Source organism: Tupaia chinensis, unplaced genomic scaffold, assembly GCF_000334495.1.
Source record: "Tupaia chinensis unplaced genomic scaffold, TupChi_1.0 Scaffold000113_1, whole genome shotgun sequence".
In the NCBI taxonomy this organism is placed as follows: Eukaryota; Metazoa; Chordata; class Mammalia; order Scandentia; family Tupaiidae; genus Tupaia; species Tupaia belangeri.
The window spans coordinates 857954-868312 of record NW_006159577.1 but is presented as its reverse complement, the minus strand read 5'-3'; the positions used below and the strand labels follow the sequence as shown (position 1 = coordinate 868312).

At 37.0% G+C, this 10359-nt stretch overlaps 1 protein-coding gene across 1 annotated transcript in view; it reads right to left on the bottom strand.

Moving 5' to 3' along the window:
• ADAM12 (ADAM metallopeptidase domain 12) overlaps positions 1-10359 on the bottom strand; it is a 457774-nt gene that overhangs the window by 108716 nt on the left and 338699 nt on the right. Inside the window, exons 9-10 of the mRNA XM_014586073.1 lie at positions 6846-7015; positions 2304-2388 (exon numbers count right to left, since the gene is read on the bottom strand). Of these exons, the coding sequence (XP_014441559.1) occupies positions 2304-2388; positions 6846-7015 (255 nt within the window). The remainder of the gene's footprint in view (positions 1-2303; positions 2389-6845; positions 7016-10359) is intronic.

Genomic DNA, 10359 nt, shown 5'->3' with positions numbered 1-10359 from the left:
CTGCTGAAAGAAGCTTGACAAATATGTTTCAGGAAATCAGTTCTCAAGAATAACACGTGTTGGTGAAGAGAATACACTCAATCTAAGAATGTGGGGGGCTGAATTTATATAGTGTGCTTTGGCACAAAATTCAAGGAATTCACCCTTAAAAAATAGTCTACTTTGATTCTTTTGTATCAGTGAACATCTTGATTTTGGTTTTAATTGCCAAATTGTTTTACATTTTTAAAATACATAATCATAAACAGAATGACTCTTAAGAGACCTTGACAAACAGTTAACATTTGTAACAAGGGAGAAGAAAATCTTACTCATAATATTATCTCTGAGTCATTACTGTTTTAGGCCAGTTAGATGTAAAAGCATGGCTTTAAACTACCAAAATTGATTTTTTGACTTGAAGAAACTAGAGAAATCATATTAGAAGTCATATTTTCAATTTTATAAGGATTCTTCTTTTTCTTGCTATGTTGTGAATCTTCAAATGAGGCATGATTGCAAGTAATAGCCATAAATTTAACTTGAGAGACACAAAAGGAAAAAGTCTTGTGAATTTAGAGTTTGTCAAGACATCAGTCTTAATCTTATGACTTTTATAGAAATTAAAAGTGTTTTGGTATTTTTATCCTATGTGATGTTTCTCTTATAAATGAATAAGGATTGTGTCTAAAGATGATGTTAAGTGTAGCCAAATCGGTAAAACATATTTCCAAATTGACAAAACGTATTTCCTGATAATAAACTTTGGTCTTGACTTGATTTTCATTGCATTACACCTAAGTTGATGATATTACTTATATTAATTTTCATACATCTTTTTTAAAAATATGCTTTATTTGCATGCTCTTTTCAAAAGCATCTTGATAAAAATGTTAGTATAGAAACAGAATGAGGGACATGAGCTGAAGAAAGCTGCTTAATATGGTCAGAACAGTTATTGGAACGTTCCAGCACCGCACAGTGGCAGAACCTGCCATGCTTATGAAAAATTCAGTTTCAGCTCTAACAAAATATTTATGCGAATTTTAAGAAGCGAAGTCAGTAGCAACTGACCATGGAAACATGAAACAGAAAATTATTCCCTCTTAAAAATTTATAGGCTGCTCTGTAAAAATATGACTGGGACCTGACTTAAGATTAACCTGGCACCGACAAAAACCAAACTTTCCAACAACTTCTATGGTGGAGATCACATACAGGACTTTCAGGTTCAAAGAAAACCAGAGAGTGGCTTGTTCTAGCCAGAAATCCACTAAGTGGGTACAATCCCTCCTAATGGCCTATACACGTATGACACACTTACATTAATTACCAGCCACAGCACCCAGAGAAAAGGAAACTATTATATATTTAACTAAGATTAGATTAGGTAGTACATGGAGAGAAAATAATAATCAGCAGAACATAACTCCTTCTACCCTTTAATTCAACAGAACATTCACAAATGTTCTGTTTGGAAAATGTGGAAGAATCACATTTCTTAGAAGAGCAAGATTCTGTTTGTTTAATGGTGATGGAGGAATGGTCTTTGAGGAAACTCCCTGTCTGAGGGCTGGTGCACAGGAGATACTAAATTTTCAGAGCAGAAATAGCGTACAGTGTAAAACCTCTTCTTTAATTATCTGACGGAACCTCTTTGTGGGTAGTCTATTAGAGCCATCTCCCTCTTAAATTCATAAGAAGTCCCAAATAATCTTCCCATTTTAATTCCTTTCACAAACATATATAGCCCATCTATGACAAATTTATTCTTGTAAAGCAATAAACCTAGGTCTCTGCCTTCCAAGAATAAGGTTATTTTAGAGACAAATTGTACACTGGCCAGAAGGTATGTAAAAAATCTGCAGTGGTAAATAGTTAAAAACCTCAGACTTTTGGCTGTTAGGCTTGGAGGCAGAACCATCAGAAAACCATTCAAATGGTAACATTTGGGAAAACCGCAGTCCATCTAAAAAGTTGACTGATGAGGGCAACCCCAATGCCCTGGCCCATCCCAGTACAAGGATTTCTGGTTTAGAATGCTTTAATCAGAAGTCCCAGTTGAAATGTTTCTCAACAAAAGAGGTAGACATACCTCTACTGAGCTATTTTTATATGCTCACCTTTTCAGTACGCAATTCATATTTTACAAATAGTCCTTAAAATATTGTGAGATATATAAGAGCATAAAAATAGCTAGAAGGTGAGTGGAGTTGAAGCTAAAACATTAAAGGGAAAGGCCTAACTACAAAGTCTGATTAAAGTGGTAATTTCTTGGAGAATCGATAGTGAAAGGAGCCAGGTCCTTGATGTCCTTGCCTTACCATGACAACACCTCCAGATTGTTCTGCTGTGCACATGCTCATTATCGGTGCCATGCCAATGGTGGTCCCTTGGAAATAAACCCCACTAGGAAATAAAAGAAAGAATTTTATTTAAGCTAATGAGAATGGAGGCATTTTTAATCTTTGAAATTCTGTTTGATTTTTCTGCAACAGAAAATGCAAAAATAAAAATAGGTCATATTTTTAAAAAAATTGCTTGAGGGTGTGTGCATTCATAAGAGAGGGAGCAAGGGAAAGGGAGAGGGAGAGAAAGCACTCCTAGTGGGATGTAGTCATGTTTCAGTCCTTTTCCTCCATTTCTCCATCCTGTCAAGATTTTGGGCATGCATGAACGTGCACCTGGCATGATATTCAAGCACAGGGCCTGGGACTTGAAATATGGTTGGCCATGTGAGATTTGAGTCCTTTAAACACTGGCTAAAGGATCTGACTCCTTTTGCCAACTATAGGGTTGACTTGAGGTTATGTTTATATGTGACTTTTATGTGTTCTTTTAAATGATAATTTTTAATTGACATTCAAGAGTTGTATATACTTTTAGTATACAGTATGAGTTTTCAAATCATCAATACAATGTGTAATGTTCATAGCAGAGCAATAAACATATACAACATTTCAAAACATCTATCATTACTTATGTTGTGAACACTTGAGATCTTCTCTTCTAGCTGTTTTAAAATATACATTAAATTGTCACCAATTATACTTACTCTACTGTACCATAGTACTTAAGAGCTCATTCCTCTTATCTGTTTGTGGTTTTGCATCAGTTGACAAAGTTGTCCCCATCCTCCCCACATTATTCCCCTTCTTAGCTTCTGGTATCCACCATTGTACTTTCCATCCCTATGTGATCAATTTCTTACATTAAGGAGTGAGAACATGTGGTATTTGTCTTTATTATCTGGCTTATTTCATTTAGTATCATTTCCTCTAGGCTGAGAAGGATAGTATTTCATCTTTTTTATGACTGAATAATATTCTATTATTATTCAGTATTATAATATTAAATTATTATTCAATTTGATAAACACCTAGGTTGATAAACACCTAGGTTGAGTCCATATCTTGGCTATGCTGCAATAAACATGGGCAGGTAGGCATCTGTTTAACATGCTGATTTCATTTCTTTTGGATATATACCCAGTAGAGGGATTACTAGATAGTAAAGAAACTAGGAAAATTGCATATCCATATGCAGAAGAAAGACACTAGACCCTTATCTCTGAATATTACAAAAGTTGACTCAAAATGGATAAATACATAAGTGAAAGATCTTAAACTATGAAATTTCTAGAGGAATAAGAGGGGAAACACTTTAGGACATTGGTGTGGGCAAAATTCTTAAAAAAAATGCAACTTCAAAAGCATGGATTACAAAAGCAAATATAGACAAATGCTATTACATCAAAGTAAAAAGTTTCTACATGCTCCCCCCCCCCAAAAAAAATCAATAGAGCAGACACAATCTACAGAATAGAAGAAAATACTCATCTCCAAGGGATTAATAACCAGTATATGCAAGGAACTCAAACTTAGCAGCAAAAACCAAACAATCTAATTAAAAAATGGATCTGAACAGACAATTCTTAAAAGGAGACAAACAATTAGCTAACAAGAATGTGAAAAAATGCTTAACATCACTAATCATCAGGTAAATGTAAATCAAAACCACAATGAATTAGCAGTTCACCCCAGTTTTAATGGCTATTATCAAAACATAAAACAACTCAAAGAACAACAAATGCTGGGGATGATGTGGAGAAAGAGAAACTGCATTCTTGGTAGAAATGTAAATTAGTATAGCCATTATGGAAAACAATATGATAATTTTTATATTTTTTCTTTAAATTCTATTTTTTTCAGTTGTATCATGGTCCCATAATACTTTGAGTTCTGCCTCAAAACTCAAGACAGCAAACAGATATTATTTTGTATTTATAAGTTATATTCTTTCTATTTCCAGATGGACTGCAGGGAGCCGTTCCTGCTAATGGAAAGGCTGAAAATAGTCACAAAGAATCACTGTTAACTGAAAGAAATGTATTAGATGGTTTACTAGATTCTCTGTTGTTGCTAAATTTTGCTTTCCTGGGAAACTCATTACAATTCTGCCAAAAAACCAAACTTCTTCAAAAGATTCTGCTAATACAGCTTGCAAAGTTAAAATTAGGGCACAGTTATGGTAATGTAGGTGGTATAACATTGCTATCTGATACTGGAGTCATATGGGAAGGTCTGGGGTTTGGATTCTGGATCAACCTGAACATGCCAGGCATGCAATCCTGCTGGTTACAAACCTGGGGACAAGACTGTAGCATGCTAAGACTCCGTTGGAAGCCTGCTCTCTTCTCATCTTCCTCTCATGAGATAAATAAATAAAAAAAGATAGAAACAGGCAGGAAAATGACCAATTCCTTAGAGCCCACCAAGACTTGGCACCCGGGAGGAAGCTTCTAGAAAAGAATGTTGAGGCTTTGGTACAGGTTTCCTCCTATCTGGAATCTTAACCTGATTATGATCTAATGACAGAAAGATTAATTCTAATCCTGTGTATTATTAATTAAATATTGTGGGACCAGCAGATGGTGTAATGGTTACATCACTGGACTCCCACATAGCCGACTGTGGTTTGAGTCCTGGACCCAGCAGCTTCAAACTCGCTCTGGGTGCTTGTGCATACACGTCCAAAATCCAGAAAGGAAAAGGGACTGTGGTGTAGCCATCCCCCAGGGGGTGATTTCTCGCTGTTTCTCTGTCTCTTTCTGGTTCCCTGGCAAGCGTGTGCATACCACCGCAAAATCTCCCTTTATAAAAATCAAAATGACAACAACAGCAAAAAACATTGTGTTTGTTGAATCTCCTTTAGAGGAATCAAATGGCTTACCTATACCATCTTGGTCATGGATAGATAATGCATGTATTACCTAAATGTTATATATTTAAGCTGTAGTAAGTTGGACAAAAGGTGATAAGTGTTTATGAAACCTCACCTATTTAATTACTTCTTTACCTATACCACGATGCTCATGTTTACAGTAGTGAGAATTTCAGCTTTTTGTTTATATCTATATAGACCATATGAAAAGATACAATTATACACATATGTAAATAATAAAGCTATCTTAGATGCTAATTTATTTCCAGATGTTTAAGTTGGATAGACTCCACTTGGAAAACCCCCCAAAATGTTCTGATTCAAAATACATGAAATGTACTTTCAATAGTTCAGGATTAATCAATGCATAAATATGAGGCAACCACAAATATTCAGAGTGGTGGTGGTGGTGGTGGGGAAGCCTATGAAAATGGCCAAAGTAAATTATCAGGGAATACCAACAGACTCAGTTCGGATGTAAGTAAGCATTTTCTAAAGAAGGGATAGGATAAGACTGGTTTTTACCTTTTCAAAAATGTCCAATATGCTAGATTTGATTTACCAAAGCAAAATAGCTCTGTCTTTAAAGCTTTCAGTTCAATGATATAAGCTACATGAGAACAAAAGAATAATGGCATACACTGTTTAAAGGTTTAAATAAAGGTATTTTTATGTTTACAAAAATTCTTTTATACATTCAAGTACTGTGTATCTTTACATGGTGATTTTTTTCCATCATGAATACATTGTATATTAGTCCCTTGGAAGGTGCTATCATACACATTATCATCAACAGATAATTTTCCATTTTTGTGTCTCTTAAGACTTGTCGCTTCTGGAAATATCTACTTTCTATCAATTTAAACTTTTATAGGAATGCTCTTTTTTTTTTAAGTGTAAGGTATCTATAAATATCGCATCAGTTTAATATGTTATGTTATACGATAGCTATGCTTTCCTTCATCGTACATCTTCATGACTCTTAGCATTCTCTGACATTTTCTCGTTTATTATTGTCTTTCTCAGTAGACTGGAAACTTCTGAAAGCAAGGAGACTTACAACGTTAGACACCATTATGTTCAAAGCGTCTAAAACATTGTTTGGTTCCTAATAGGTTCTCAATACATATTGATTTAAAGAAGAAATACAAGGTTGATAGGAATTTTCTGATCTAGGAAACCAAAGAGTAATAGCCAAAACAGGAGAAAGAATGAAGATTAATCTTTTCTCCAGGCACTTGACAATATTCACCCAAATGTTTAGATCTTGTATAAATGAATGTTTTTCATTTTTAACTGAAAGAAATAAGCCTTTTAAAGAAATATCCTACTAAGGAATTTATTTCAAGAGAAAGACGAGAAAAATTGGCATATAGAAAATGTTCAGACTATGAATGAAGAATATAAGAATTTCATAGAGCAGTAGATTTCCTAGGAGGTCCAAAAGGAGAATCTTAACAGACCTGCAATTCCAAGTTAGGATGGTGTCTGCTCCACTGATAGGAGCTGAGAAGTCCCCTTGTGCAAGCCAGTGTGCTCTGCAGCAAGAGGTGACACTCCAGGGGCTGTGCAGATGAAGCTGAGGAGAGAGACTGTAGGAAAGGCATTACTTCTTTAAGCAAAGGGGAGACAGAACATCCTACCTGACAAGCTGTGCATTATCATGGGATTTGCGAGGTAGAAGCTTCATCTTTCTCCAGTCTAGAAACTCATGGAGGCTGGTGAACGGGTCCTGACTTATAGAGCACTTGTCAATGTCATTCCATACTTCCACACCTACCAACACTATCCGAATGTTCAGTGACCTGTAAAACTGAGGAAAACAGCCTTTGGGGATCACATTAGTGAAACTTAAAAGGAAAACTAGAGCAGATTTATGCTATTCAGACATCACTGACATGGGTGAGAAAAACACCTCTGTTCTCCTCTGTTTCTGTGGCATTAGAATTTAAGAAATATCTGCTGTGCGTAATATAAAGTGATGTGTTAACTGAGTTCTCAGATGTTGACCAATTAGTTGCTAAAGTTATCAGCCTTTTCACTGTCTGCCTGTATTTGCATGGAAGCACACATTTCAAATGATTCATTGGCGATTTAAAATGTGCATATAGATGTATATTTTAGCTAAACACTGCCAACTAATATCCACTGCAAGAAAAACAATGAGTGAGCTAGGATCTTTCAGACATTTCTGCCAAGGACAATAATTTGTTCATTTTAAGCAAAATGTTCTGCCTATGAGTTATTGAAAATGAATCTGTATTAATTTTTTAGCAAAGACTCAGCCTTGGCTGACACTATCATATTCTGTCACCTATAATCAACCTATAAGATTTTAATTAGATGAACAAGTCAATATCTTTCAGAATAATAAAGGCATAAACCAAGCCCTTCTTCAAGAACTTTAATGACCATTCTCCTCATAGCCAGAAGTTAGCTCACCAATGCTGTCATGGGAAATATGGGTTAAATAAAGTTCTTCTTTTATGGGCATGTGAAATAAAGTTTAGGGATACCACTGTTTAGGGATAGCAGGTCTTCTCATTTTCCTTCTGTTTTCCTTCTTTAAGTGTTCCTGACTTTAGCCTATAGCCCATACTGCATAGGAGACTGTCCTGCATTAGATAGGGGAAAACTACTCTTCCAATGGCATGGTTTGTCTCATCTGAGTCTAGAGAGGCAAGGTGAGTGGTCAGATGGAGATCTGACTACCTACTCCCCCTGATGCCCTGATGTATATGACACAGACATGGTGATAGCTCTTTACTTACGGTTGAGAGGGCAAGGACACAGGGTCACCTGGTTGGTGATAAACTCTTTAATGCCTGTGACATGTGAGTCAGGCTAGGTTTGACACCACAATGAGAAAGGCCTCATCTTCTGAGATCCCAGATCACCAAGGAGAAAAACATGGCTAGCAACAACAGCCAAAACCAACTCCAGGCATGAGCAGATCCTATTCTCATTGCTAGAAGCATCTGGCTATAAAAATCATAGAAGCTCTGTATTTTACAGTTAAGCACCATTCCAATGTGGTGAGCTAACGTACAAGAAACCCCCCAAAGTTGAGCATCTGACACTGGATTTTCACCCACATAAGGTGGGCTCATCTTATTGCAGGTTCCTCCAGTCATATGGTAAATATGAAATTAGCAAAAGAATACAACTGGCACACAAACTACATCACAGAATGTAAACTGATTGCAATGGTTCAACTTGGTTTCAAACAGATAACAATTACAGACATTACATTAATAAGCAAGAGAGACAATTATATGACCAAAGTGGGGTCCAACAGTTTGTTTTTAATCAAGAATTGCTTGGCCTGTGGTATTTACTTGCAAGCTCTTAGCCCAGGCGAAATTAAGTTCCTGGACTGCTCTGGGACTCTGAATGCACATGTTTGGCTGCTGTCCTTTGAAGGGCTACATTTTCAGCTGTATTACATACAAAGGTAACAGTGACCAGAAAGCAGACATGTAGGAGATCCAACTCAGATATTTGTCAACTTGCTAAGAGACATCCCAAGGGTCAGATACCCTGTGTGGGCTCCAGGGTTGTCCTCTGTGAAGGGGACAGTATGTTTGCCTCCCAGAAGTGTTGTGTGGAAGCAATAACTAAGGTTTCCAAAGGACTACTTGTCATCATTTCTCACTGCTAGGTTTGCTGCTTACTAATCAAGAAACTTTTTATAATGATGAGTCTTATGTTTCTACTACTGGCCCTCTCAAACCACAATCTTATGAAAAATTTTATACTTAGAATATAACATATAACCTCTCCTCCAAAATTAGTGTCATCCATTAACTGTCATGAGTGCTAAGCTTGCATCACCTCATCAAACACAACCTCTTTACCACCGTTTTTGAATTCTCCTCCCAGGGCTGCTGATGGGTTCCTGTTGGTTTTTCCTAATAACGGTAATCACAATTAATAATTGATGGGCATTACTATGTCCTAGGTATGATGCTAAAGTGCCTTCTGTGCCATAGCTTAGTTCTCAAAATGATTCTGTGAGTTAAGATCCATTATTATTTTCATTTTATACTCAAGGGCATTGAGGCTTGGAGAGGCCGGGTAACTTAAGATTACTGCTGCATAGCTGGGGTTCAAACACAGGCAGGCTGAGAACACACATTATAAACCTCTGATGCCTTGTGATAAACCACCAAGTAACACTGCCACCTTTGTGCAGTTGCTGAGCCTACGTTCCCACATGGCCCACTCTGACCTCAGGTTCAGAGAAAAGCTCATGGACCTGTGCATTATAAATGGAGCTTGGCAGCTGTCTGCTGAGCTTATGAATTCCAGAATGTATGTAGACACAGTCAGATACCCAGCTGAATCAATTCTCCTATTTACATACAAGCAACAAATATTTACTCAGCTCTTGCTGTGGGCTAGGTTTGACACCAGCAGAGAAAACAAAGATTAGGATGCTTGTGCCCTTGCCTCTCGTGGCGTAGAGGTGACCAGAAGGCTTAAGGATGGGGTGCTTAGCCATTATTTCAGTTAATTCCAATGCAGTGAACTGCCAAGTAATAGTGCAAATGGGAAGTCCAATGGATGCTGGACTAGGAGAGCCGAGGAAAGTTTTTCGAAAGCAGCAGACCTGAAATAAGGGCATGGAAAGCCCTGGGTCCAACTAGGGAACTTGCATCCTTGAGACACCTGACTTGAGGGAGAAGAAGGTCACATGAGTGAAAATACCTGAAGAAATTAAAAATGCAGAAGATAAGTCATTTTAGAAGTAGGTCATGGAAGTTCAGCCTTAAAGAATTTGCAATTGCTACTACTTCTTAATGAATAAGGAGGACAGATTGGAGGGCTAAAGAGGCACAACTTCAGCAATCACTTCATTCTCAGGCACACCCTGCTGCTTCTGCTTCAATTTATTCAGGACCCGGGGAAAGTGTCCCTTAGTTTGACTTAGAAGGGTGAGTGTCAGATGTAGGTTCTATGTTTCGAGGGGATTTCCAGAATGTTTCTGAATGTAACCTTTGTCACCAAATCACTTCTCTGTCTTCTAGTCTAAGATGTTCTACACCCTCTTCAAGTCAAAGCAGCCAAGCAGCTATTTAGAATGGCCTAGGAGAGCCAAAATTTCAGCAAATGAGGAAGTTGCCACCAGGACAGTCTTTTTTTTTTTTTTTTTTT